At 39.7% G+C, this 26,067-nt stretch overlaps 1 protein-coding gene across 1 annotated transcript in view; it reads right to left on the bottom strand.

The window, feature by feature from the left end:
* Window positions 1-26,067, bottom strand: part of SYN2 (synapsin II) — a 341,342-nt gene that overhangs the window by 21,654 nt on the left and 293,621 nt on the right. The window contains exon 12 of the mRNA XM_063426936.1: window positions 5,845-5,905. Within this exon, the coding sequence (XP_063283006.1) occupies window positions 5,845-5,905 (61 nt within the window). The remainder of the gene's footprint in view (window positions 1-5,844; window positions 5,906-26,067) is intronic.

Here is a 26,067-nt window from a genome sequence, read left to right as displayed (position 1 = left end):
TTCGTGAACCTTTCTGTCTTACGTTTTGTCTCCAGCAAGTGAAATGCATGCTTGATCCGATTGAGATCAGGTAATTGACTCGATCATTGCAGAATATTCCTCTTTGCCTTAAAAAACTTCCGAGTTGATTTTGCAGTATGCTTTGGGTTATTATCCATCTGTAAACTTCACGGAATTTGGCTAAATCTGAGAAGACAATATATTCCTAAACACTTAAGAATTCATCAGGCTGCTTCTGTCTTCTCTCACATCATCAATAAACACTAGTGACCCAGTGCCTTTGGAAGCCATGCATGCCCATGCCATCACACTGCCTCCACCGTTTTTACAAACAATATGGTATGCTTAGGATCAGGAGCCGTTCCAAACCTTCTCCATACTTATTTCTTGCCATCCTTCTGGTACAGGTTGATCATAGTTTCATCTGTCTTAAGAATACTCTCCCAGAACTGGGCTGGCTTTTTTAGATTTTTTTTTTCTTTTGGCAAAGTCTAATCTGGCCTTTCTATTATTGAGACTTGTGCATGTTTTGCATCTTGTGGTGAACCCTCTGTATTTGCTCTTGTGAAGTCTTAATTGATGAAAAACTAACAATCAAATAACCCACACCTGTCCATGAAACAGCTTTTGGGTCAAATGTTTAATTACTTTTGGTCTTTGAAAGAGAGAGGCTATATATTAAAGAGTTGTAATTCCTAAACCCTTCCTCCAATTTGGATGTGAATAACCTAAAAAAAAAAGCTGAGAGACGTCACTTTTAGCCCACTAACTGTAACTTGAATTTGTTTTGGTAAATAGTCGAAATAAGAAAAATTGTGTCAGTATCTATATATTTCCGGACCTAACTGTACATTTACACAGCACAAATTCACATCTCTATTGAGACAATAACATTCCAAACAAATACACCCCTGTACTCACACGCATCTGTCCTACACATTAGTACATTACTGCATTGATGCATGTCATATTTAATTTAAGCCTCAAATTCTATACTGACTGGTACTCATACATCCCTACGCATACAATGACAAACAAACAAAATATATGCAAATATGACACTGCTTCCATGTACTTGCAGTAGACAAAAAGGTTTTCACTACACTAAAATACATCCTTGCATTCATTTATACAGATAGTGCATTCAAACGTATTATGCACATTCAGATAGCCAAAGAAATACATGTACAAAAAATGCAGTTAATTAATGCATATTTGCTTTCAAAGAGCTCAGGCCATAATTTAGCTCAGGGGCCAAGAAGGCACTAAATGCTTAGTAGCACCTGTAAAATCCTCATAGTGTTCTGGTTGAGCTGCAATGACAATTAGTTGGAAAATGCTCCTTCTTTGTGAAGTATAACCAATTTTTTCAAAATGGTAGTAAGTGATGGTCACTATTAGTGGAGTTGGGATTGTGTTGCGTGCTGCCAAGAACATTTGCCAGTTGTTGGTATTAAACAAATTTAACAGCTGCTTTTTACAAAAAAAACAAAAACAAAGAAACCATCCCAAAACTGTATTTTTCAGCTTGGTTAATTTTGTATAGATTTTTAAATATAGCTGTCAACTCACAGTGTATGCAAGATGCAAAATTGTGTATTTTTCTGGCTTTGGTAATAGATCTACAGAAACAATATAATCACATTCATCACTTTAATATCTGTTATGTATCTGTTACTGTGAACACAAGTGAAGGTGCATATCTTTACAATGAAAGAGACGGTAGGAATCTATTCGAGAACAAACCAGACATTAAAACAGGAAAAGCACATTTATCTGGCTGTTTCAATTTGCTGCATGGAGCTATTTGAAGAGAACACACATTAGAATCAACGAACTTCAACCAATAAATAATTGCTGAGCGTCAGTGGTAATGTATAAATGGGGTCATTTATCAAGCTTATATTAATATATAATATGGTGTGCTTTTCACTAAATTGAAATTACACAATAACATTTCTGAATTACTTTGAATTGGCCCCATACTGAAGCCCAAAAATAGACTGAATTGGTTTCAAAAGTCCTCTAAGCTTTGACTTAGTTCTGACTAATACGTGGGACATATTCCTAGACAACTCACAAATGTGTATGCTTCCACAACAGGCAGTGATTTGACAGCTAATATACATGTATTATTTAGTTTATACTGCCTGCCATATGGGTGAATAGGAAGCATTCTGTCGGTCCCCTAGGAAGAAAAGACCCCTTTAAAATGTCAAGTAAAGTAATTCCAGGCACACCTTCTGCTGCACTGGTATAGAGTTAGTACACCTTAGGTAAGGTTTGATTCACTCATCTTATCAAAAGTGAGATCATACAAAATACCTGGACTGCAAACTCCTTTGGTACTTAAACACAATCAGTATTCAATGATTTGATCACTTCCTCTAAAACAGTATATTTCTTACCACCAGACTGGCACACCATATAGAATGAAAAAGGTTAATGGCTTCTTAGTAATCTATGAAAACCTGTCTCTTTAAGCAGGATACGTTTTAGTGCATTATTTAGTTAGTGGCCAGTGTAGCTAAGAACCACAGTTATTGATTAAATGAATAATTGGCAATCAGTTTCTTGGTTAAATTTGCATTTAGGAAGCCCAGGAACTATACACAGAAGGCAGATAATGCAATTTGCTTTATTGCACATTAAGCTGTACAAGGTTTTTCACATAAATTACTGCAACCAAATGTCCATCATATATTCTTATAATTTGATTTATACAAAAGAAATTCAACAGGAACCCAAAGTTTACAAAAAAATACATGAAATCTACATTTATAGACTTCCAACCCCATTTCCCATGACATTATACCTAATCATGCTCACATGCCAAAAATAGAAATATCCTTACATTTGTTATGTTTGTATCATTTGTCTTTTTTTCTCTCAAACAATAAATTGTAACCGACTTTGGCATCAATCCCATCTTTACACATCAAACACATGTAACATTAAATTAACGAGGAACAATCCGTGGCATATTCACGGAGCTGCATGCAGAAATCTGGCCAATTACTGTCCACTGCCGGACATTGTACCATTCTATGGCTTTTTGGTCCTGTTCGGTGTCTCACTCCAGTAGAACCAATAACAGCGGAATAACTGGAGGTGGAAACAATCACTTTTTAACATATGTTTAATTTGTATGTTTTGCAACATCCAAAATGGATGACTTTTGCTGTACAGTGACAATTGTATTCCTCACCCCCGTTTTAAATGAATTCTTTTTAGCCTTTTTCGTTTTAGTAAAGAATTTAGATTATTACTTTGCATACAATAATACTAACAGTAGAAGATAGATTTCCCCACTTCCAGGTCATATCTGAGTGTGAAGTGTTTGAGGAACCCGTCCTTCACAATTTATGCCGGGGTATGGCATACCCAGACATAAACACAAATATGGTGTTTAAAAAAAAGACAACAAGGAGGCACAGAAGGGACAAACCAAAGTGTGGGTACAAAAAAGAAAAAAAACAAAGAAAAATACAACAACCACAGTCAAGACAATGACACAGAAAGATGGCAGCATGACTGACTACAAGCAACTCAAATTATACTGAACTTGTTTCTTTAGAACCCCCCTCTGTACCATAAGCATGTGATGGCACTTACCTCCTCACCGTTTATGTGCTAACTATAACAAAATTATTTAATTTGCCATGCATATGTACATTGGCTACATGAGATCTTCTAAAGGGGGAGTGGACATATTGTTAAGAAATGATAAGTAGGAATTGGTCATCATCTCCTCTTTGTAAAGTGTATAAAAGTTATTTCAACTCTTATTTAAAATATGTCATAATGGTAAAATTATTCAAACTACTGTTTACATTGACAGAAATGTAAGAGTAACCTTCATGCTAATATTAGGATAATGGCACAATCGTGTTTCTGGATTATTTGGATAACGCTAGTCTCGTAAAAATCAAAAATAAAAAAACGCATACAATTATGAATGGGAGAAGTAATTTGTGATGGACATAGAGATGCTACAAACCATCTATAACCTGGAAGCTGAGGCAGAGGTCTATGTTGGGGGTAGGGGTTTTGTTGGGGATTCAAAGGCAAGCCCAAATGGCCTGATTTTGCCTCACAAGTGTCACAAGAGTGAGACTCACAACAGTCTAATAAAAAAAAATATATATAGGTGTAATCCATCATGCACCAGGAAGACTAAAGAACTGTTATGGTTGATTTACAAAAGTTACTAAGCTGCAAAACCAAAACAATTAGTAAAGTTAGATTTTTATATTTGAAAATAAATGTAATTGCTCCTTACATTCAATACATTTGCTATATCTTGGATAAAGATTGATGAAGTAGTTAACAAAATGACTGAGCTGTAACTGTGAGGCCACCAGAAATTGTTTCAGATAGGGAGCAGGAGATACTTTACATCGAAACACCTGGAAGTATTTTCTAATGTACTCACCCACAGGGCTCAAAATGTACACTCACTGCTGGCCTTAGGGAAGTGAAAAATTATCCCTGGCGAGTAGAAATTTGCTCCTGGTTAGTGTTCCAAGGTTTCTTCAGGCTTGCAGTGACATACATTTTGAGGCCTGGTTAGGAGTGTATGAGTTGAAATATTAAGCCCTGCTCACACTTGGACAGATTACAGGGTGCATCATCTGAAATATTTCTGTCAAGAAGAACAGAAGGACCACAGGGGTTTCATGAGTTCATCAACCAGCTCTTTCTGTAAAATTTAGACCTTTAGGATAAAATTAATGTCTTTGTTTTTTCCCCCCAATATTTGGAAAATAGACGTGTATCCTTAAAAAGCGTACATAAAGAGCAGTGTGATTGCTTACTGACTCTTTGGGTCGTGTTGATATAGCAAAGTCAGCGGAATGTCACAGATTATGGCTATAGGAAGATACAGTAACAATGAGAGGCCAGAGCATCTCATTAATATTTACATCTCAGACTTACAACAAGCCTTAAGCAAAAACAGAAATAGGACTGAAAAACTTGCAGCTCATTGCATTAACAAAACGTGTGGAGGAATCATTTCTCCTTTGACTTAAAATGAACAGGAACACAAGGAAACAGGACTGGACTCTAATTATTATTCAAAAGAGAATAAACTAGAACAAATGATAACGTTATTCACAAATATTGCACAAGTGGCCTATTTGCACAGCAATTTTTTTTTTTAAAATACTGTAAATACGGGAGGGGGGGAGGAGAAAGCACATGGCGTGACATCAGGCATCATATTCACAGAACATACATTTACCGACGCTATCAATGCTCACGGATACAATAGCTATCTCTAGAAAACTAGAAGAAGAAAAAAAAAAAAAAACACCTTTCTGTGGACTCAATAAATAAACAATTGAAAACAAAAAAACTAAAAAACTTGCTCCTCGCTGCATTGGTCATGCAAAATTAAACAGAAATAAAAATAATGCACACACTCAGTGGAAAGCTTAAGTGTGTGCATTTCAGCATATCATTGCAACCCACAATATTTAAAAAATAATGTCTACAGATCCATGATAAACAGTCAGATTTGACTTGAAAGAGGCACAATTTTGTGTTTACCGTTAACATCAGCTGGAATCACGTTACACAGAGGGGAAGCAATACAGGCACATACATGAACAAGGGACACTCAAACAGGAAGGTAGACACTGCATAGAAACACACAGTTCAGGTCAGCACTGAAACATGGTGAAACTGCACTAAAAACAAAAGTTTTTTTTTTTTTTTTTTTTTTTTTCTTTCTTTTTTTTTTTTGGCTAAACCCCCCTTCTTCAACACCCTTTCAGACAGCCTGGACTTGTTTTGGTCCTACAGCAACGCCATTACAGTCGAGAATGTACTGTAAACAACCTTGTGGAGGGGGCCGCTGAGCTGGGATCTTGGTCTGATCGGAATCCTTCAGCATTCCACCCTGCAAGGCAAGAAAGACAAGCATTTAGAATCAAAATCACTTTGTACATTGCCGTTTCATCTATACTTGTTTACATAAACTGCAGATTAAAGGAACACTGTAGTATTAGGAATACAAAACTGTACTGTGTGGGATCTGATCCTTCCCTTGTTAAATATCAGTATTATTTTATTTAAATATGTATTTTGTTTCAAAACCCTCGCATGTGACACAGTGGATAAAAATCGCAAACCCCAACATTCGGCAGCAGCAGGAGAGGCATCTCTTAAGCTCTTCGCAAGGATGAGTAGCTGGCCCTTCGGTTCACAGATATGAAAGATGCCACTTTGTCAAATTTCCAACTGAAATGCGCATCTCATATATTTGTCGCTGTGAGTTTTCAAAAACACCTGGAAAACTGATACATGGGCGGGTACTGGTATACAGGGAGTGCAGAATTATTAGGCAAGTTGTATTTTTGAGGATTAATTTTATTATTGAACAACAACCATGTTCTCAATGAACCCAAAAAACTAATTAATATCAAAGCTGAATATTTTTGGAAGTTGTTTTTAGTTATAGCTATTTTAGGGGGATATCTGTGTGTGCAGGTGACTATTACTGTGCATAATTATTAGGCAACTTAACAAAAAACAAATATATACCCATTTCAATTACTTATTTTTACCAGTGAAACCAATATAACATCTCAACATTCACAAATATACATTTCTGACATTCAAAAACATAACAAAAACAAATCAGTGACCAATATAGCCACCTTTCTTTGCAAGGACACTCAAAAGCCTGCCATCCATGGATTCTGTCAGTGTTTTGATCTGTTCACCATCAACATTGCGTGCAGCAGCAACCACAGCCTCCCAGACACTGTTCAGAGAGGTGTACTGTTTTCCCTCCTTGTAAATCTCACATTTGATGATGGACCACAGGTTCTCAATGGGGTTCAGATCAGGTGAACAAGGAGGCCATGTCATTAGATTTTCTTCTTTTATACCCTTTCTTGCCAGCCACGCTGTGGAGTACTTGGACGCGTGTGATGGAGCATTGTCCTGCATGAAAATCATGTTTTTCTTGAAGGATGCAGACTTCTTCCTGTACCACTGCTTGAAGAAGGTGTCTTCCAGAAACTGGCAGTAGGACTGGGAGTTGAGCTTGACTCCATCCTCAACCCGAAAAGGCCCCACAAGCTCATCTTTGATGATACCAGCCCAAACCAGTACTCCACCTCCACCTTGCTGGTGTCTGAGTCGGACTGGAGCTCTCTGCCCTTTACCAATCCAGCCACGGGCCCATCCATCTGGCCCATCAAGACTCACTCTCATTTCATCAGTCCATAAAACCTTAGAAAAATCAGTCTTGAGATATTTCTTGGCCCAGTCTTGACGTTTCAGCTTGTGTGTCTTGTTCAGTGGTGGTCGTCTTTCAGCCTTTCTTACCTTGGCCATGTCTCTGAGTATTGCACACCTTGTGCTTTTGGGCACTCCAGTGATGTTGCAGCTCTGAAATATGGCCAAACTGGTGGCAAGTGGCATCTTGGCAGCTGCACGCTTGACTTTTCTCAGTTCATGGGCAGTTATTTTGCGCCTTGGTGTTTCCACACGCTTCTTGCGACCCTGTTGACTATTTTGAATGAAACGCTTGATTGTTCGATGATCACGCTTCAGAAGCTTTGCAATTTTAAGAGTGCTGCATCCCTCTGCAAGATATCTCACTATTTTTGACTTTTCTGAGCCTGTCAAGTCCTTCTTTTGACCCATTTTGCCAAAGGAAAGGAAGTTGCCTAATAATTATGCACACCTGATATAGGGTGTTGATGTCATTAGACCACACCCCTTCTCATTACAGAGATGCACATCACCTAATATGCTTAATTGGTAGTAGGCTTTCGAGCCTATACAGCTTGGAGTAAGACAACATGCATAAAGAGGATGATGTGGTCAAAATACTCATTTGCCTAATAATTCTGCACTCCCTGTATAGATAATGGGACACATGGAGGGGCTGGGGGCAAAATAATGAGACACATGGAGGCGCTGGGGGGGTGGGGGAGGAGAATGAGATGCATGGGGGGGAGGGAGCCAGGGCAATTTTCTCACAGGTGCCCTGTGGTTTTTAGTTACGACTCTGGTTACTTGATAGCATGAGACTACTAACTATCTATGCACAAAAGGTATAATGTAAGCATGTTTTTTTTTTGTTTGTTTTTTATATAGCACTACCAGGTGTACATAGCATTTTACAGGCTAATTTATAATGGTACTTTAAATGAGGCAGACATACAGACGTTACAATACGGGTGCGCAATAAATTGCATTAGAGTAGGTACCTGACCTATTCTAAACACAGTGTAATTGTTTATTTAATAAACCATCCTAATGAAAGAGTTATTCCAAGCACCGTGAACACTTCAGTGATTTAAAGTCACGGTGCTTGGCGTTTGAATGAGCAGCGTTTCACTATGAAACACTGCCCATACAGAGATTTTTTAATGATGCTGAAATGGTGTAACTCCATCCCCGGCAGCATCATTCGCCAGTCCAGAGCAAGATTTCCAGGCTGGCTAATGTCAAATGGCATATAAATGCTCCTAACAAACATGGTGATCTCCATTTCTGACACTCTTCACTGAGATATATATATCAATATATTTATATATATATATATATATATATAATTTTTTTTTTTTTAAATTCTTTATTTTTGGTCGTGACACATAACAATGAGCAGTTGATATGGCATTCGGGTGACCACCTTGGGGCATGTCCACCACATGTGGAGATAAGTGCCCTTCTCCCCACATCCTCTCCAGCACACATCCGTAGGTGTTTTACCCATTCTTTGCAACTTAACTGGGGTCGTGTACCAGCGCAAAAGTGTTTTATAACACTGTTCTTGATGAATGACACACACCGAGGACTTGGCTTCCGCCTCCCATACGTCCTGCCACTCCCCACTTTCTAGTGTGTGTTGGAGGTCCGTTTCCCACTGTTGAATGTAAGAAGGTGTTTGTGCCTCACTTGTCGGTGCACTCAGTTGTGTGTACATGCGAGTGATGAGGCCGGCCCGTGGTCCCCGTGGACATACATAGTGTTTCATAGAATGTGGGCCTAGCTCTAGCTGCTTGGGCATTGATGGGTTTCTTGGCAAAGTCCCTGAGCTGTAGGTATCGAAAGTGATCTTTGGTTGTAAGGGGCGCTAACGTCTTAAGGTTGTCAAAAGTGCGGAACTCAGCCTCCTGAAACATTTGGTAATACCGTTGGATTCCCGTGTCTTCCAATCCCTTAAAGTCTCTGGGGGTCATACCTGGTGGGAATGCCTTGTTACGGAGGTACGGTGTAAGGGGAGACATAGGATTCGCTAGCGCATATTTGTGTGCTGTTAAATTCCATATACGGATGGAGTTAAGGATAGCTGGGCAGGCTGTGGTGAGGTCCGGACGGTCCGGCTTAGGCACCCAGATCCAAAACTGGGGCAAGTCAGTGCACATCAGGTTTGTCTCCAAGTCCACCCATCTGTGAGTGTCTGCTGGGGAGTGCCATTCCACTATTTGCGCCAGTTGGGCCGCAAGGTAATATAGGTACAGGTTTGGGAGTCCAAGTCCCCCTCTACTCTTTGGTGTGTATAACGTGTGCCTTGCTACCCTGTGTTTTTTGCCGGCCCAGATAAAGTTGTCAATCGCTGTCTGCATAGTTTTTAGGTCATTTTTAGTGACTGTCACCGGCAATGCCTGTAAGAGGAACAAAAGACGTGGGAGGACATTCATTTTAATTGAATGCAGTCTCCCTAGCCACGAAATCGGCTTTTCGTGCCAGGTTTCCAGGTCCCTTCGCAAGTACCAAGCAATTTCTTATGGTTTTCTGTGTACAAGTTGGAGTGGGATGGCGTGAGTCTTACCCCTAGGTATTTGATTGGGCGTGTCGTTAGTTTAATATGTGTCCTACTCTGCAGCCACTGAACATCCGTGTCGGGGATCCCCAATGGCATACCCACCGACTTATCCAGATTTATCTTATATCCAGCCACATGTCTGTAACTGTCCAGGATGTCAAGAACGGGAGGGAGGGATTCCCTTGGGTCCGTGATAGTGAGCAACAAGTCGTCAGCGTATGCCGAGATTTTAAATTCGGCCGAGGCGACCCGTATACCCTTGATGTTATCTTGCATTCTGATTCGGTGGAGTTATGGCTCCAGGGCCAATATGAACAGCAGTGGGGACAAAGGGCATCCCTGCCGCGTGCCGTTTTTCAGTTTTTTCAGTCGCTTGCACTCCCGGCACCATAACCTGGGCTCTCGGATTAGTATATAGTGCCTGAACCGCTTTAATGAACACAGTGGGGAACTGTAGCTCCCCAAGGAGGGCAAACATATATGGCCACTGGATTCTGTCGAACGCCTTCTCTGCGTCCAGGGAAAGGACCAGAGAAGGCGCTCGTTTTTGCTGGGCCCACCATATCAGGTCCACCGCTCATCTTGTGTTTTCATATAATTGCCTAGTGGGCACAAAGCCCACCTGGTCGGCGTGTATGATCTTAGGCAATATGGGGTTGAGTCTGGTGTCCAGTATCTTGGCAAAGATTTTCAGGTCAAAATTAATAAGGGAGATAGGGCGGTAGTTTGCTACATTAGAGTCGTCTCTATCCGGTTTAGGGATAAGGGCTACGTCAGCTGTTGAGAGGTCTGAGTTAGGCGCGTCGTCCTCCGTCCACGTCCCGTACATATTGGCTAGGTGAGGCAATAGTTCTTCCCGAAAGGCTTTATAATACGAGCCGTCAAACCCGTCGGGGCCCTGCGCCTTCCCCCCCTTAAGTTCAGTGATGGCTCTATTGATTTCGTCTTGCTCTATGGGCGTCCCTAGTTGTGAGAGTGCCTCCTCCGAGGGTCTCGGTAGTTTAGACATTTGCAGGAAGGCTGCAACTTGCGCCATGTAGGTGCCGTTTTAAGTTGTAAGTGTAGGGGAGTGATCATATACCTGGGCTAGGAAGTTTGTAAATTCCCTGCTTATGTCCCTTGGGCTGGTTAGAACTCTGCCTTGGGAATCTTTAATGGCCGTAATAGTTGTCTCCCTCCGTTTTGGTCTGAGGGCTCGGGCTAATAGTGTGTCCATTTTACTCGCTTTTTCATAGAATAAGCGTTTGGTGCGAATCATTTCTTTGCTCACCTCATCTATCATGACTTCTCTAAGTTGTCGTCTGACGTCAGTCACCACCCTGACCGTGTCCTGTGTCGGCGTCTGCCTGTTTTTAATCTCAGCCTTGCGTAACTGTTTTTGAAGGTTAGAGAGTTGCTCTGCTTTTTTCCTTTTTAATAGGGTGGCAGTTTTGATCAGGAATCCCCTGACGACTGTTTTGTGAGCTGCCCATAGTGTCGTGGGGGATACGTCGGGAGTGTCGTTTTCAAGAAAGTAACTGGTCAACTCCTGTTGTATAGCCAACTTTACTTGGGGATCTTTAAGCATTGAGGCATTCAGCCTCCACTTCCAGGGGGCTCGTGGGCCAGGGAGCTGCAGGGTGAGCGCAATGTCTGCGTGGTCAGACCACGATATCAAATTAATGTCCGCCGTTTTAATCCATGGCATGACTGTGTGACTAACAAGGAACATGTCTACCCGGGAGTACGTTCCGTGCACTGCCGAATAGAAGGTATAATCCCGCTCACCCGGGTGCTGGATCCGCCAAGGGTCCAACAGTCCCGTGTGCTCCAGGAAGTTGTACAATAGTTTATCCTGTCCACCTCTGTTCTGCGATCGGGGAAGGTGGGAGCCTCCTCCCCGGTCCACTGCCGGGCATGGCGTCGCGTTCAAGTCTCCCCCCATCAGTACATATCCCCTGGGAAGTCCCAAGATCACCCCCTCCAGTTCCGTCCAGAAGTCTTTATTAGGGGTGGTAGGTGCGTATGCATTAATCAAATGATAAGTGGTGGTGAGAACCGTGCCCGTTAGGACCACATACCGGCCGTCTGAATCGGTTTGAACCCGGGTGATATGCATTGGACATTATATATATATTATTTTTTTAAAAATATTATAGAATTAGAGTTGGGGATTTCAGGGTTTTCTTTTTTTAGTTTTCATGGGCAGAAGATAGGATTTCATGGATGTTATAACTGGCTGTGTGTTTATTTAGTTGAATACGTCTTTTATATATATATATATAGTCTTGGGCCAAAAGCTTGCGACATTAATATACATCTATATTAATGAAAAGTACTAATACGCAATCTGACTTATGGTTTCTTCAGGTTTATTCTTAGTTACTGATACATGATAAAACAAAAAAGGATGTTACAGAATAATGGATGTTCAACAGCAGATGGTAATTGGTGGGCTTCTGAAGGGAGAGTTACATCGTTGTACTGGAAAGAGAGCCAAGAGCCAAGAGACCTCGTGTCCCTTTGTTCAGTTACTATATAGATGTGCCCATACTGACGTCAGAATATAACTCTAGCCATATAAGGACAAGACCCCCAACTTACATTCCAGACTTCTCAGACAAAGAAAGACTTGTGACTTATACTATCTGTTACTTATGTCAATCCAGACATCCATATATAATCAATAGAAACATAGAATATGCAATATTCTACAATGGACAACGCTTCAAAACACAAAGTATTATTTTTTAAGGCTACTAAAGATCTTTTCAATACTTTGTACTTTTATTAGGTGGTGGTGTAGGAACTTTTCTTATATGTTCACAAAGCACTAGTAGGGACCTGGTGAAAAAAAAGAAGCTACCCATAGGGACCCCTGGACAACTGGGTGGGGGATATTTCCAATACCTCGCTCAAGGGACTGGGTATCCTTTTGTCCTTGAATATAGGGTCTATGGTGTTAAGATACATTTATATCACCTTGCATGCACAGCACTCTGCCAACACTACACACTGAATAACTATGCACCCATCATTTCTTATGTACAAAAATTAATAAATAATAAAGCTCTAACACCAATAATGTCACCCTGAAATCTTTTTTTTTTATATATATAAATCTTTATTTTCATTTTAAAAAATTCATTCAAGTACGGATAAAGCTTTTGGCAAAAAACTGTTTATATGATGCCTGGAGAACGTCTAATCCAGAAGCGAGAGATTATACGTTTTTTTCATCAGACATACACTAGAATTGATTACTTTTTGGTAAAATCTGAAATTTTGGAGCGAGTTAAGAAGGTGACAATTGGACCTATAACATGGTCCGACCATGCACCTGTAAGTTTAGTCATAAAAAATAATCCTGAATATAAATGTAGAGACAAATGGAGACTTAATGAAAACTTACTAAAATCAGAAACTAATGTAGAAGAACTGCGCACTCAGACTAGAGAATATTTTGAAATCAACGATACAGGGGATGTCTCCAATGCCATGCTATGGTGTACTTTTAAATCATATATGAGAGGATGCCTCATAAAAATGGGCGCTATTATAAAAAAAAAGAAAGGAAAAGAGCTCAACGAGCTTTATATCGATCTGGCAAAACAAGAACGCTTACATAAACTCACCATAGATTATAAAATTTTGGAGGATATTAAAGAGATTAGGGGAAAAATATTAGTAAGAACTCAAGAAAAGATTAACAAAGCTATGTTAACTCTAAAACAGAGATGGTACTATGGAAATAATAAAACAGGGAAAAGTCTTTCAAATAAATTAAAAAATAAAAATAAACTTCAATCTATAAACTATATAACAGTTGGAAGTAAAAAAATGTTTTCTCCAACCCAAATAGCTAAAGCATTTGAGGACTATTATAAAAGCCTATACAATATAAAATTCAATGAGCCATCTGAGGGCGAAACAAAACAGTTTCTGGATAAATTGAGCTTACCAACAATACCTTTGGAGAAATTGAGCCAACTAAATGTCCCTTTTTCTATTCAGGAGATTAGTAATACCATTAAAGCACTAACAGCAGGTAAAGCACCAGGCCCCGATGGCTTCTCTTCAATCTTTTATAAAAAATTAAGTGATATAATCTCTCCATATATATTAAGAACATTTGAAGATTTTGCTAATCATAAAGCCATTCCAACGGAATTACTCCAGGCCTCTATACCAATCCCTAAGATAGACAAGGACCCTACGTACACTTCGAATTATAGACCAATTTCTCTTATCAATTTGGATATCAAAGTTTACTCTAGAATTTTGGCCGATAGACTAAAACAAATCATACCCAACATTGTACATTTAGATCAGAGAGGGTTTGTAGAGGGTAGGGGCACATCTGTTAACATTAGGAAATTACTGAATGTCCTATATCATGCAGACCAAAGTTTGTCTTCTTGTGCTGTGGTTACCCTCGATGCCGAGAAGGCCTTCGACCGGGTTAACTGGAAGTACATGGAAGAAGTACTGAGGGCCTTCGGCATCGAGGGTTTCTTTAAGGAGTGCACAATGGCGCTATATAAGGATCCTCAAGCCAAAGTATCAGGACACATGTTTCAATCAAACTGGTTCCCTATTAGAAATGGGACGCGACAGGGATGCTCTTTGGCACCCCTGTTATATATCCTTTCCATAGAACCGTTGGCAGCCGCGATTAGACAGAACGAAGACATCAGCGGGCTAAAAGTGAATAAGATGGAGAACAAAATTGCATTATATGCAGATGATGTTCTACTGACCCTTGCAGATCCTATTAGATCTATCCCAGCCGTATTTCGGCTTATTAACGTGTTTGGCATACACTCAGGTTATAAAATAAATATAAAGAAAACACAAATCCTGATAAAAGGCCTAAGTGGACCAGGCGTAGACAAACTCAGAAAAGATTTTAAATGCGACTGGGAAGTAAGGAACATAAAATATTTAGGGGTAAAACTATCTCTAGATTATAGAGAAACTAGAGAGCTTAATTATACGGATATTGCCATTCACTTTAGGAACATCTTAAAAAATTGGCAGGGATTGGAACTTTCTTGGTTGGGTAGGATTGAAGCAGTAAACTTCTATCTCCTTCCTAAGCTGACATTTTTATTTAGTAATCTCCCGTTGAGGGTGTCATGCCAGACGATACGCGGTCTTCAAAGGCAATTATCAAATTATATTTGGCAAGATAGGAGACCTAGAGTCTCATTGGAAATACTACAGAGAGACTGGAAAGATGGGGGGATTTGTTTCCCAGACATACAGAAACTATATATGAACAATATGGTAGCACACCTAATTAAGTGCGACAATTTTACAACGGCTAGACCAAATTAGTTAGATATTGAAAAATCAGATCTCGGTGACATTGAACCTCTATCGCTCTGATGGTGCGACAGTGAATCTTTAAAAAATATAAGATCTAGCAATCCGATGAATAATACAATGATTTATATCGTTAAGCACTTGAAAAAGAAATACGGAACAAAACACATATCACTAAATGCCCCATTAACAAGCCTAAAACTTTATATAAAGGATATAAATATCCAAGAATGGGAAAATGGTGGAGTAGTAAGAATAGCGGAACTTTTAAATAATAATAAAATGTTGCCATTTCCAATATTACAATCCAAATATAACCTCCCTTCGAAGGAAATTTTTAACTATCTAAGAATAAAATCCTTTACTATGGGAAAAGACTTTTCGGAAAGTTCTCTAATTGACCAGTTTGTAGAATTTCAATTCGTAAGAAGTCAAAGGCAAATAGATAAAGCGCCAGCAATGAATAAATGGGAGCAAGAACTTAATTTTTCATCCTCGGTGGAGGACTGGTTGTTGGGTTTACAAGCAGTAAAAAGATATATACACGGGGTGAACATACAGGAAGTGTACTTCAAACTAGTATACCGTTGGTACCTGGTGCCTACTCGCCTTCATAGATTTCAACCCACACTCCTACCAGACTGCTGGAGATGTGGCAGGGAGTTAGGCTCATTCTCCCACATCTGGTGGGACTGTGAGGAGCTGAAACCTATGAAACTAATCCTAGCGGAATTGGTAGACTTTATGTTCGAGGTTCGGACTGCGATCACGCCTCAAATGTTTTTGTTTCATTTAGATTTACCAAAAAGCAACATAAAACTAAAAATTCTTATGATTCATATCTGTATGGCAATAAAAATAGTTATGGCCAGAAATTGGAGAAATATGGGTGCGTTAAATTGGCAGGATATATGTACACAGATTGATTACCAACGCAGCATGGAAGCTGGGATAGCCCTAAACAAGATATCTAGAGAAAAATATAACGAAGTCTGGGCCCCTTGGGTTAGATTTATTAACCATAAAACTCAACCCCCCCCCCCCCCCGCCAACCCTCCCCCCTATATAGATAGCTACCCGCAGGCAGTAGAGAAAATGGGATGAATGGACAAGATGTAATGCATGGTATGTTTGTATGGCTGAAGATACAGCAGAATACTGGTAGATGTTTATTAGAAGCACGGCCCTACTGTTATTTACAATTATTATCTATTGTAAAGTAATTTTTTTTGTACTGTGTTTAAAATGTATAGTTGAAACCCTGAAATCTTAATGCACCAACACGTGGATCTCTCAGAGGGTGGTGGATTGAAATTCCTGGTTTACAATATTAGTTATGCATTTATCGCTACACACTAAGAAAGTGTCCACTTATCCCACTTATCTTTATGCATTAGGTTTGGTGGGAGAAAGCTAACCAACTATCCTGGGAACTGCTACTTACTTAGTAGTACAAGAATTGAGGCTGACTTCTGTCCTGAACTCATTAACACACTGGATGTCTATGATGGCTAGTAAATTATCTCCATGGTAAGATTACACAAGTTGTATACTGATCCATTATATTATACTATATATTAGCACCAGTAATATGCATATGATTATAATGACTGATGGCAAGATCAACTGAGGATGGGACAAGACTATGTGAAGTGTTGTATTGTTTTTTTTTTGTTTTTTTTTAGAAAAAAGGTAAATTTGGAGGAGGACATAGTGATGCACAGTAGCTCTGTAAAATGGTTACTCATTAACCAGGCTGAATACATTATTGCAGATCCCAATCATGTTTTACAACATTTAGTTATTTTAAAGTTTTCTGCATTTTATGGGCTCATTCTCTGTCCACATAACTGCATTATAGAATTATCAGGAGTGTACTTAAAAAAAAAATCCCCCCCCAAATTCTGAGGATTAATCCAAATTAACATAATAAAAATATATTGCTGACACACATCTAAAATTTCATTCTCAGGCGTTACCCGTGCTGTGGAGTCGTGGAGTCAGATGCAATTATTGAGTTGCTGGAATTGGAGTCAGTAAAAATGTTCCTCCTCCAACTAGATGTACGTTATGTGGCGGCGTATAAATAGATCTGGTGTATCTGTATCTCGAGTCAACCCCCAAAAATTAGATGGGTAATATAGGATTAGGCCTATATTCAATAGAAAATTCGACCACCAAAATACACTAGAGGTCATAATTGATTAAATAGTTTTTCTGGGGTTTGATCAGAAGAGAGCACCTCATCAAAAGCCTCAGGGATTTCAAATTAGCCATGGAATTCAGCTCAGAAGCTTCTCTGGACATCCTTAAAATGATTGCTAAGAACTTTCTTGTTGACCAATCATCTAGTTTCACTCTGTTTATCGTCTTACTAAATTACACAGCTTACTAAATTATCAAGGAGTAGAAAAATCAGTGACCAACAATTTAGTAAACAAAATTTAATAAAACAATGGCTAACTTGATCCCACTCACACAGCTTGATATGATTCCCATTATTACCTCCGATACATGGAAATAAGAACGTACTAATATCTTATTGGTTCCATGATGTGCCATAATAACATCTGATTGGCTGTCAGAACATTCAGTCTCATTGGTCAGCTTTGAGTTCAAGGACAACTGTCACCTTAAAACTATGTTTAATGTAATAATTCTTTCACCAAGACTTGAAAGGAAATATGTTTTTTTAAATCTTTATGTAAAAAAAAAAAGAGAATACAGACTACAGTGTATGTGATCTTCCCCTGCTCTCCTCCTATACAGACTAACTTGGTTTTAAATCACTGTCTGATTCAAGGTGCATGTATATAGCTGAATAATCCTGTCATATACTGAAGGTAGAGAGGAGTTTTATGTACTTCAATCAAACTATTATATTACAAAAAACAAAACAAAACATGTTTTTAGACATTTGTCCTTTAAGGAAATCTACTTCATGTTAAAAAGACAGTTGAGTTTCCTTTTCTGTTTATTTGGCAATAGCATTCGAGAGAATAAAGATATTTCAACACAATTTATTTCATTACATTCTGCATGAACACATCTTTCCAGTGATATCTACTTTGCATGGCATTATTCTAAAAAGACTGATATTACGAGTCATTAAACCTCAGAAATAATCATTTTCCAAAACATTTCCAAATTTTTGCCCACTAGTGTACATAATATTATATCAGGAGTCGGGGGGGACACATGTTTTTGAATACAATTTGATAACTAAATTATTTTATTTCTTTTTTAATAGGGAGGCCTAGTGGACACCGAGAAGTCAAACCAGTTTGACTACTCACAATGAAGGGGCACCAAGGCACTACATACAATGGAGGGGTGCCAGGGCATTTCTGACACAATAGCCATCACAGTGCACTGTAGTGCTTATGGTGGTTATGGTGCTTGGAGTGTTCCTTTACAAAGCACCTTTTTTAACTAGTTCTAACTTTTCTAACTAGTTCTAACTATTATTCAATACTCTGAAATATTTCTGTTTTCACATGAACATAACTAACACAACAAATACCTCTCCTGAAACATGATATGCGCAAGCAATGTCAACTATGTTTTCAAGACATGACATTGAAAATAAAGAGAAATCAATAATACAAAAACTTACTTAATATAAATATTTATTTATATTAGACTGGGCATTTGTTTTTTTTAGACAAATCCATCAATTCGCACAATTATTTAATTTATACGAAATACCATTGAACTAATTACAGTTTGCACAAAATTACTTAAAAATGAAGTAATCTGGGTGAAAAGTTGTCCATGCACTACCAGCTCCCCCGAGATAAGATCATTTCGAAATAGAAGCCAGTGTGACTTGCCTGTGAGAGGGCTTGTTAACCAACTAATCAGAACCCTCTGAAATTGAATAACACCGGAAAAATAGCTTGAATAGTTTTAAACCTCCCTTATACCAATAGGTTTTTAATTGTTAATACAACTATGTGGGCTGCTGCCTTCCACCTCAACTGAATATGTAAAGTAAAAATTACTTTTCCCGAAACAGCCCCAAATACATTGAATACATCATATGTGATAGAGATACAAGATATAGGATGTGTGCAAAACTCCTACAAGGGAAACATCTCAAACAGTTTTGACAATTTTAGCATCTTTAACAGTGACTACAAACACAATGTGCAGAATGGTCCCTGCTTGTTCTCCCAACCATTGTCTGATTGCCTTGCAATATGCTTGCTGAAATGTGCTTTTCATCCATCACAGCATTTGGCCGGATAGATTGAAAGCATTAATGCCTTACAAATCCACTCTCAGCATGACATGCTCCTGGCAGTGCCTCCAGAATGCATCTGGGCGACCACTGCAGCTCCAATGGTATAGGCTGACATTACAATGAGGCCCCAAGCGCGTCACCTATGTCTCTCCAGGATACACTCATACAGCCCATTATCCCACACACCAGTGAAAAATCACGCTATATTCCAAGGCCGAAAGACCACTAGAGTCTATCTGCTTTATCACTAGATAAAACTAGTAAATGTTCGGATTACATGTGATATACAACAGCTTAAAATCCTAATGATAGCGCAAGCCTGCTGGCCGGAATCAAGCATGATTAACACACCACCTGTAATGCCTACTAGATAGGTCTCCTAACCACCCACCCCACTTACATATGCTATCAAATAACCACAACATGTCACTCTACTCTTCACTGACCCATCAGTCCCTATATATTTTATATGCCTGTGGGTTGCACTGTTGTTTAGCAATCAATGTGACTACTAATTTTCTTCTGAGTCTAGCTTGTTCATACCTAGAATAATGGAATGTTATGCTCTCTGCATATATTACCTAATCTAGCATGTATCTTAACCAAACCACTCACTTTATGCGTTGGCAATTAGCTCGTATTGTGATATTCAACTGGATAGACCTAATTAGACATGTTACTACCTTGTTTAACTTTTGCTCATAAAGTAAAAAATGTGCATTCCTTATCTACTACAATGCTAAGCCTGATGATTGCCATTAACGTCACACTTTCCAAGAGCCCGAGCAGTTTGCACCTTGACATCAGCAATTTGCAGACTGAGGCTCCCCACTCTGGATCAGGTCACTGAGATGATCTTCTCCTTGTGTAAGCTGAGGATACTACCATACATGACTGACAGAACTTGTGGCGAAACCAACCTCGCCACTGTGAACTGGAGAAGCCTGGTTGCCCGCCTGCTGCCTTAGGACTATGGCCCTGGGAGATTGGGCCCTTTAAAAACAGTGTTCGGTCCTAACAGAGTGCATGTCACTCATTCTGGTCCTTTAATTACTGTGGGAGAAGGATTGGCACTTTTTATATGGAACTTCGGATGCAGCCGAAGTGCCGAAGTTGTCGAAGTTGCCGAAGTGGGGAAGTTACCGAACTTGTCGAAGTCGTTGAAGTGACTGGCATCGGACAAAGGACCATGTGGCGGCGGCCATTTTAACGTCGAACACCGCCGAACCTTACCATCGCCTCCACTTCGACACTTCGACTAAAGTCAAAGTACCGGCAACACTTTGAACGGGACTTTTTTATGCAGGAAACTGACCGACCACACAGCCCAAATCCATGGAACTGTTTTGGGCAAGAAAATGTGCTTGTGGTCGGTCATAAAAGAACTTCCATCTAACTTTTGATATACTGGAGGGATTTGTATGATTTTTGAGAATGTTTATATTTAAAGTATGCTGAGTCTGAATATGTTATTTTGGAAGATTGGAAGTATGGTTATGAAGATTGGATGTATGGTTTTAGAGTTATGAAAGTTGGGTAGAAAGTATGTTTTAACTGTATGTGTAATTGAGGTTCCTCTCAGGATAAGGGGAGGGAATATGTGGGATGTAACTGTGATATGATTGGTTGTTTTATCCCTCCCTGTGGGCGGTCCTGTATTTGCAACAACTGTAATAAAAACCAGGCTGAGTGTGCCAGCACCTCAGTTCCTGCTTAACCCTCAAAGTGAAGTGTTGTCTCATTCTTGGGGGGAATTTGACTGTATGCCGATTGCCAGGAGTGTAAGCTGTTCGTATTGCTTTTCCTGTTCGGCTGCTTCCAGGGTTCGTGTGTCTCTTGTTCGAGAGTTGGTGAATACGTGCAGTTTGGAGTTCAGGAGGTTGGTGATTGCAGTAGCTGCTGGTCTATCTGGAAGGGGATTATCGCCTAAACGGTTTTTATCCCCTTGTGAGCGAAACGGTCCGTTACAGAACTTAACTAGCGGCCTTGCCGAAATCCGACACTTCCGGGTTCATGGACCAATGACACATCCCCTTCGCTTCCTTTGCTTCCCCACGCTACTTATGGGAACCGCGTTAATGGTTTTTTTTTATTATTATTATTATTTATTTATTTATTTATTTTTTAAATAAACAAAAAGAAATAAAAACAAACAAACAAGGGGACCCATAAATCTAAACTTATGATGGAACAGATCTGATATAAAAAATACATTTATCTTGTACAATCAGAAGGAAGTTGGTGCTTATCCACGTCTTTTCTCAGGTGATTACAGAAACAGACAAATATCATTAAAAGTACATGGTGTTTAAATTCCGAAGGTGTTATAAAACTTGTTTGCTTCTATAAAAGAAATAAAACTTACTTTTAAGTTTAATTGGTCGTTAATGTAGTGTATTGCATTATTTTTTAAATTGCTTACACTGCTATGGAACAGAGGAAAAGAAAAACATAACTTCATGTTTCTGTCTACAGATATCCTAATAAAACTCAGCACACATGCACATTAACCTTCGCCCGCTGATGCAACACACAGCAACAACAGACAGTTGATCATTAAAAGTCTTGTCAGTATTCAGAAGTCCTGAACAGCTGGGATTCAGGGGTGTAAAAAATGTAAAAAAAAAATCTACTTGTCCAAGGGACTGAGGTGGTAGCTCAATCTATTTGCCTGTCATGACAATATGCTTGCCCTGACACACAAAATGCATTGAAGCTGGGGTCCCTGCTTAAATCCCTGGACATTGACAGGGTTATTCAATAAACACCAAATTATGCGAGAAATGTCTGTGGTGTTTGTGTTGAATGTGTGTAAAGTTTGTGGTGTGTGTGGCTGTGTAGTGTGTTTAGCTAGGGTGTGTGTATGCTCTGTTTTGTCCCTCTCTCTGCAGAAAGCTATATAGAAGGTTGACTAATCAGAGTATATACCACAGCCACACTCATAATGGCTATGGTTCTTAGAGGTCCATTGGGAGGTAAAAGTCCCAGGGAGTCTAGTGTGGCCTGCATTTCCAGTAGGTGTAAATCACAGTCACCTCTCCTTCGCGTTCCCAGCACTCAGTGAGTGAGAGCACCACTTCCCAGCCTGCACTTGATTACTTTGGATTGCACCCGCAGAAGGTGCAAACCATATACTTCCTGCTTGACCATGTCCTCCCCAGGTTCCCTACAATAGCGGTCTCTACAATATCTGCCTACATGTCCCGAGCATTAGGCAATATTAATTCCACACCCACACATCTCCTTCGCATAGATTTGATCAGGCTGTTGATTGTGGCCTGTGGAATGTTAGCCCACTCCTCTTCAATGGCTGTGCGAAGTTGCTGGATATTGGCAGGACCTGGAACACTCTTTCGTATACGCCGATCCAGAGCATCCCAAACATGCTAAATGGGTGACATGTCCGGTGAGTATGCTGGCCATGCAAGAACTGGGATGTTTTCAGCTTCCAGGAATTGTGTAGAGATCATTGGAACATGGGGCCATGCATTATCATGCTGCAACATGAGGTGATGGTCGTGGATTAATGGCACAACAATGGGCCTCAGGATCTTGTCATGGTATCTCTGTGCATTCAAAATACCATCAATAAAATGCACCTGTGTTTGTTGTCCATAACATACGCCTGCCCATACCATAACCCCACCGCCACCACGAGCCACTCGATCCACAATGTTGACATCAGCAAACCGCTCACCCACACGACGTAATACACGCTGTCTGCCATCTGCCCTGTACAGTGAAAACCGTGATTCATCCGTGAAGTGAACACCTCTCCAAAGTGCCAGGCGCCATCGAATGTGAGCATTTGCCCACTCAAGTCAGTTACGACGACAAACTGCAGTTAGGCAGAGACACCGATGAGGATGCCGAGCATGCAGATGAGCTTCACTGAGACAGTTTCAGACAGTTTGTGCAGAAATTCTTTGGTTATGCAAATCGATTGTTGCAGCAGCTGTCCGGGTGGCTGGTCTCAGACGATCTCGGAGGTGAAGTCGCTGGATGTGGAGGTCATGGGCTGGTGTGGTTACACGTGGTCTGCAGTTGTGAGGCCGGTTAGATGTACTGCCAAATTGTCTGAAATCGCCTTTGGAGATGGCTTATGGCAGAGAAATGAACATTCAATTCGCAGGCAACAGCTCTGGTGGACATTCCTGCAGTCAGCATGCCAATTGCATGCTCTCTCAAAACTTGTGACATCTGTGGCATTGCGCTGTGTGATAAAACTGCACATTTCAGAGTGGCCTTTTTTGGCCCAATCCTAAGGCACACCTGTACACTAATCATGCTGTCTAATCAGCATCTTGATATGCCACACCTGTGAGGGATGGATTATCTCGGCAAAGGAGAAGTGCTCACTAACACAGATTTAGACAGATTTGTGAACAATATTTGAGAGAAATATGCCTTTTGTGTACATAGAAAAGTCTTAGAGCTTTGAGTTCAGCTCATGAAAAATGGGGGCAAAAACAAGAGTGTTATGTTTATAAATTTGGTCCAGTGTAATTATCAGCTGTTCATTTTGGAAATGCAAGGCAAACACAGTAAAAAACTTAACTCTTGAGAAATGTTTCACTGCACTACACCTTTTAGCATTGGAAGGTATAATGTAGGGGGGGGACTTCATTGTGAGTCTATTAATAGCTGGCAAACCCCACTCAGAGCACTGCTGAATGTCATGAGTTTTTTACACTGCAAGTGCATTTAATGTTGAGCATGTGCTGCACTTATTCGTGACTTGTCACTAGAGCACACTAGAGACATCATCAACAAACCTGGGACATGAACTTAAAAGGATTCTATTATATAAAGAATATAAATTTGTATTCCTTACACTATAGTTTCCTCTGCCCAATCTCCTGCGCACCCATCTTGTACTCACCTTCTAGTGCCAGTCACCCTCGGTGCTGGGTCAACCAAAAGTCGCCTAGCAAGCAGGAAGTGCCTCTAGTAGCTTTTTGGCAGCCACTAGAGGCAGTCTTAGTCCTGCTATGTAATCATTGCAGGACTAAGGGGGACAGGTACACTGCACCCAGACCACTTCAATGCAATGTGCTGAAGTGGTCTGGGTGCCTATAGTGTTTAAAGTCACACTACAGTGACAACTTAGGGGTGCTCTACCGATAGTATTATCAGGTCTATTTTTTATCTATGTAGTTGTGCCCATAGGAACAATGAAGCCTCCACTGACAATTTGCTAAATATTATTTTTTATTTTTTTACAGAAAGTAGCCCACCTTGAAGGCAAACAAAATGCTAAAGACACTTGGGTAAATTATCAGTGGCAAGGACAAAACATTAAATAATTATTTACTGTAATTAATAACTATTAATAAATAAATCGTAAAAAAATTCAAATGTGTGCTATACCTTTAAAATACTATACAATGAATGCGTATACATAAAGTGCAACACTAAATTGTGCTAAATTATATTTAGATGAATTGTTAGCGCTTTTTTTAAAACTTGTTTTTGTGTTTGTGTTGTTACTAATAAATAAGTGTTTAATCTAGAGAACATAAACTGACTTGAAAGGCATTCAACCGTTATATTTACTTTCTGTTAGTTAAAATGCACATTGTGTGCTTTACATAATATTTAGCATATTTTATTCACAATACCGTATTTATATATATATATTTTTTTTTTCATGTGCTACATTTCATCACACAACATATGCAGGTGAACTAATGTGTGTACTTATCCATAAATTATTATGCATTATATTGCACTTCTGCATTGAATTTCGTTTCCTAGTATACAAGGATGTCTATAGTGATGACAGTTCTATGAATTGGTTTGTGATCGTCTTTAAATACTATGATTTCCTTCATCAGTAGTGGATCGCAAACAAAATGTGATCTCCTCTAGACACTAAGCGGATTCAAATAATCTACAAACAGAGACTAAACAATCCCAAGTAGACTTTAGAAGCTGTCTCAGTATCCTTGGCAATCGTTCACTGCGTTCTTGTATTTATAAAGGGATGAAGAGCTACACTGATAGCACAGGAAGGGATCAAAATTCACAATATCTTTATCTGGAAAGCAGGATTCTGTACTTATTAGCTGAGAATAAATCACACACCATGCATGGTCGTTTCCTTAGAGCAAATAGGAATATTGTGAGGCTGTGTAATCTATTAAAGGGACACTGTAGGGACTGTTACGGCTTTATCTCATTGAAGTGTTTATAGTGGCTGGCATCCCCCGTGCTATCCTTCCCTTCAGTGTTAAAACCCATTTAATGCTAAACGAGAGTCTCCAACAGCATATCTCCACTGTGCTGCTCAGGCTAATAAGGCAGACTGAAAATAGTCCGCTGACACTCTTAGCCTATCACAGAACCCACTGGAATTCATTTGGCTAGAAGGAAGTACATAATCTCTACCTTTGCCATAACTTAAATAGCTGTGAGTGGCAAGAGGCCCTTATTTAGTGTGAAAGGAATACTCCACATCCATTAAACCCATGCATAGTGTGAGGACGTCCAGCAACAGTTAGCTGACCAAATGTCACCTAACAACCCGGAAGTCCCTCTAGTGGCTGTCTGAGGTGGACTTAACTCTTGCAATAATTACCTTTGCAGGTTTAAGGGACCTCGGACACTGTACCCAGACCACTTCAATGAGCTGAAGTGGTATGGTGCCAATAGTGTCCCTTTAATATATTAATAATATATTAGTAGGAAAAGAGCTGGTACCTCTCCTATCTAACAATGT

Source organism: Pelobates fuscus, chromosome 7 (assembly GCF_036172605.1).
Source record: "Pelobates fuscus isolate aPelFus1 chromosome 7, aPelFus1.pri, whole genome shotgun sequence".
In the NCBI taxonomy this organism is placed as follows: domain Eukaryota; kingdom Metazoa; phylum Chordata; class Amphibia; order Anura; family Pelobatidae; genus Pelobates; species Pelobates fuscus.
Note: the sequence above shows the minus strand (reverse complement) of the source record. Positions and strands in the feature narration are given on the sequence as shown.